This window comes from Tachysurus fulvidraco, chromosome 9 (assembly GCF_022655615.1).
Source record: "Tachysurus fulvidraco isolate hzauxx_2018 chromosome 9, HZAU_PFXX_2.0, whole genome shotgun sequence".
Lineage (NCBI taxonomy): Eukaryota > Metazoa > Chordata > Actinopteri > Siluriformes > Bagridae > Tachysurus > Tachysurus fulvidraco.
The window spans coordinates 28130940-28133439 of NC_062526.1; the positions used below are offsets into that span (position 1 = coordinate 28130940).

At 43.9% G+C, this 2500-nt stretch overlaps 1 protein-coding gene across 1 annotated transcript in view; it reads left to right on the forward strand.

Moving 5' to 3' along the window:
• ptprk (protein tyrosine phosphatase receptor type K) overlaps nt 1–2500 on the forward strand; it is a 68527-nt gene that overhangs the window by 58100 nt on the left and 7927 nt on the right. The window contains exons 23-25 of the mRNA XM_047817970.1: nt 471–568; nt 1516–1632; nt 1913–2067. Coding sequence (XP_047673926.1) covers nt 471–568; nt 1516–1632; nt 1913–2067 — 370 coding nt within the window. The remainder of the gene's footprint in view (nt 1–470; nt 569–1515; nt 1633–1912; nt 2068–2500) is intronic.

The following is a 2500-nucleotide window of genomic DNA, read 5'->3' on the forward strand; positions in this document are numbered from 1 at the left end:
ATAAAGGACCGGGAAAACTTTATTATTATTATTATTATTATTATTATTATTATTATTATTATTATTATTATTATTATTATTAGTGTGGGACACGGTGGCTTACACCTCCAGGGTTGGGGGTTCGATTCCCACCTCCGCCTTGTGTGTGTGGAGTTTGCATGTTCTCCCCGTGCCTCGGGGGTTTCCTCCGGGTACTCCGGTTTCCTCCCCCGGTCCAAAGACATGCATGGTAGGTTGATTGGCATCTCTGGAAAATTGTCCGTAGTGTGTGAGTGTGTGTGAGTGAATGAGAGTGTGTGTGTGCCCTGTGATGGGTTGGCACTCCGTCCAGGGTGTATCCTGCCTCGATGCCCGATGACGCCTGAGATAGGCACAGGCTCCCCGTGACCCAAGAAGTTCGGATAAACGGTAGAAAATGAAAGTGTTATAATTAGTATTTTAATCATTATTTTAAACAATCTTCTCATCAGGTCCTGTTCACGAGACTGTGTACGATTTCTGGAGGATGATCTGGCAGGAGCAGTCTGCGTGTATCGTCATGGTAACCAACCTGGTGGAGGTGGGACGGGTATGTTGTTCTATTGCCTGCTGCGGAATGCTGGAGGCCTTGATGTTGATGATGATGTTTTGAGTGTGCGTGATGTGATGTGATGTGATGTGATGTGATGTGATGTGATGTGATGTGATGGCCTCCAAACCGCCACAACCCTTTGAAGAGAAATCGAAGCCAATGAAAATGACTTTTATTTTTAAAACACACCTCAGGAAGTTTTACAGAGTCCAATAATTTACTGATCCAGTAGAAAGGCGAATTGTCCAAACTGAAGAATCTCCATCTACATTAGAGTATCTAATGTCTGAGAAACTTCTCAAAGGGTTAACGCGTGCCTGCCGCTGCATGATCATGCTCGTGACGTGTGGAGACCGTGGTTGCTATGGTTACCTAATGGTCACGATAGATCTTTGAACGCGTATCCAGATGTTTTAGCGTAAGGTAGATCATTACAGCTGCTGATAAACTGATGCTAATGTTCACTAGCTTGGCAGGTAGCAACCACCACACTCAACACGTTAGCATTTATCACTGAAAGAGTTAGCATGTGATTGTGACCTAAATGTTGACTTGTCTCTCTTCCTTTTACACCACGGCACTTCATTAACCAGTTTATTACACAGCAATACTTACTTTTTATCCCTTTATAGTTACCTTTACGTTTAGCGGAAACGAGTCAGTTCCCTTTCTCGCGTTATAGCAGACGTAAAAACTGCAAAAATCCGTCGTGAAGATTTCAGAAAACTTAATTGTTCAGCTTTAGCTCTGTTACTGGAGACTCCTTTAGCACATGTTACAGAATGTGAGTGAGCTGAGATGAAGTTCTAGTGAATCTCAAACAGTTTCTGACCAATCAGAGCGCAGGACTGAGCGGAGCCGTGGTGTAAGTCGTAACTCTGTGTGTCTGTAGTGATGATGGGAAAGTTTTCACTGTGGCTTTGACCCTCGTGTTTCCGCCTTAGGTGAAGTGTTATAAGTACTGGCCCGACGACGCCGAAGTGTACGGAGACTTTAAGGTGACGTTCGTGGAGGTGGAGCCGCTGGCGGAGTACGTAGTGCGCACCTTCACTCTGGAGAGGGTGAGTGACACACGGCCGAGGTTTAATTATTTATTAATCAAATAATCTAAGGGAAAATGTTTAAACATGGCAAAGGTGTTTCATTTCTAATTTATTCTTTATATTAATTACGTATTCATTTATTAATATTATTTATTTAATATTAATATTTTATACATATTTATGAATTATTTAATAACATTTGAATGTGTGTGTGTGTGTGTGTGTGTGTGTGTGTGTGTGTGTGTGTGTGTGTGTGTGTGTGTGTGTGTTCGCTCTAACACTCACTCGTTCACCACAGAGGGGTTTTAATGAGGTACGTGAGGTGAAGCAGTTCCACTTCACCGGATGGCCAGATCATGGAGTCCCATATCACGCTACAGGACTGCTGTCCTTCATCCGCCGCGTCAAAATGTCCAACCCTCCGACTGCAGGACCCATCGTAGTGCACTGCAGGTACACACACACACACACACACACACACACACACACACACACACACACACACACACACAGAGACAGTGCATTCATGGGAAATCTGGGGGTTCTTCAGTCTGGCACTTCCTGTTGCAGTGTAATCTTTTGCTGGAGAGACATTATCTATAACTGTGTGTGTGTGTGTGTGTGTGTGTGTGTGTGTGTGTGTGTGTGTGTGTGTGTGTGTGTGTGCCACAGGATGTGGGTTTGTGTGCACTGCTGTTCTGCAGCAGGAGTACAATCACCACACACACACACACACACAGAAACATACACACACACACACACAGAAACATACACACACACACACACACACACACACACAGAAACATACACACACACACACACACACACACACACAGAAACATACACACACACAGACACACTGTTTTGTTTGTACACAATTATGTTT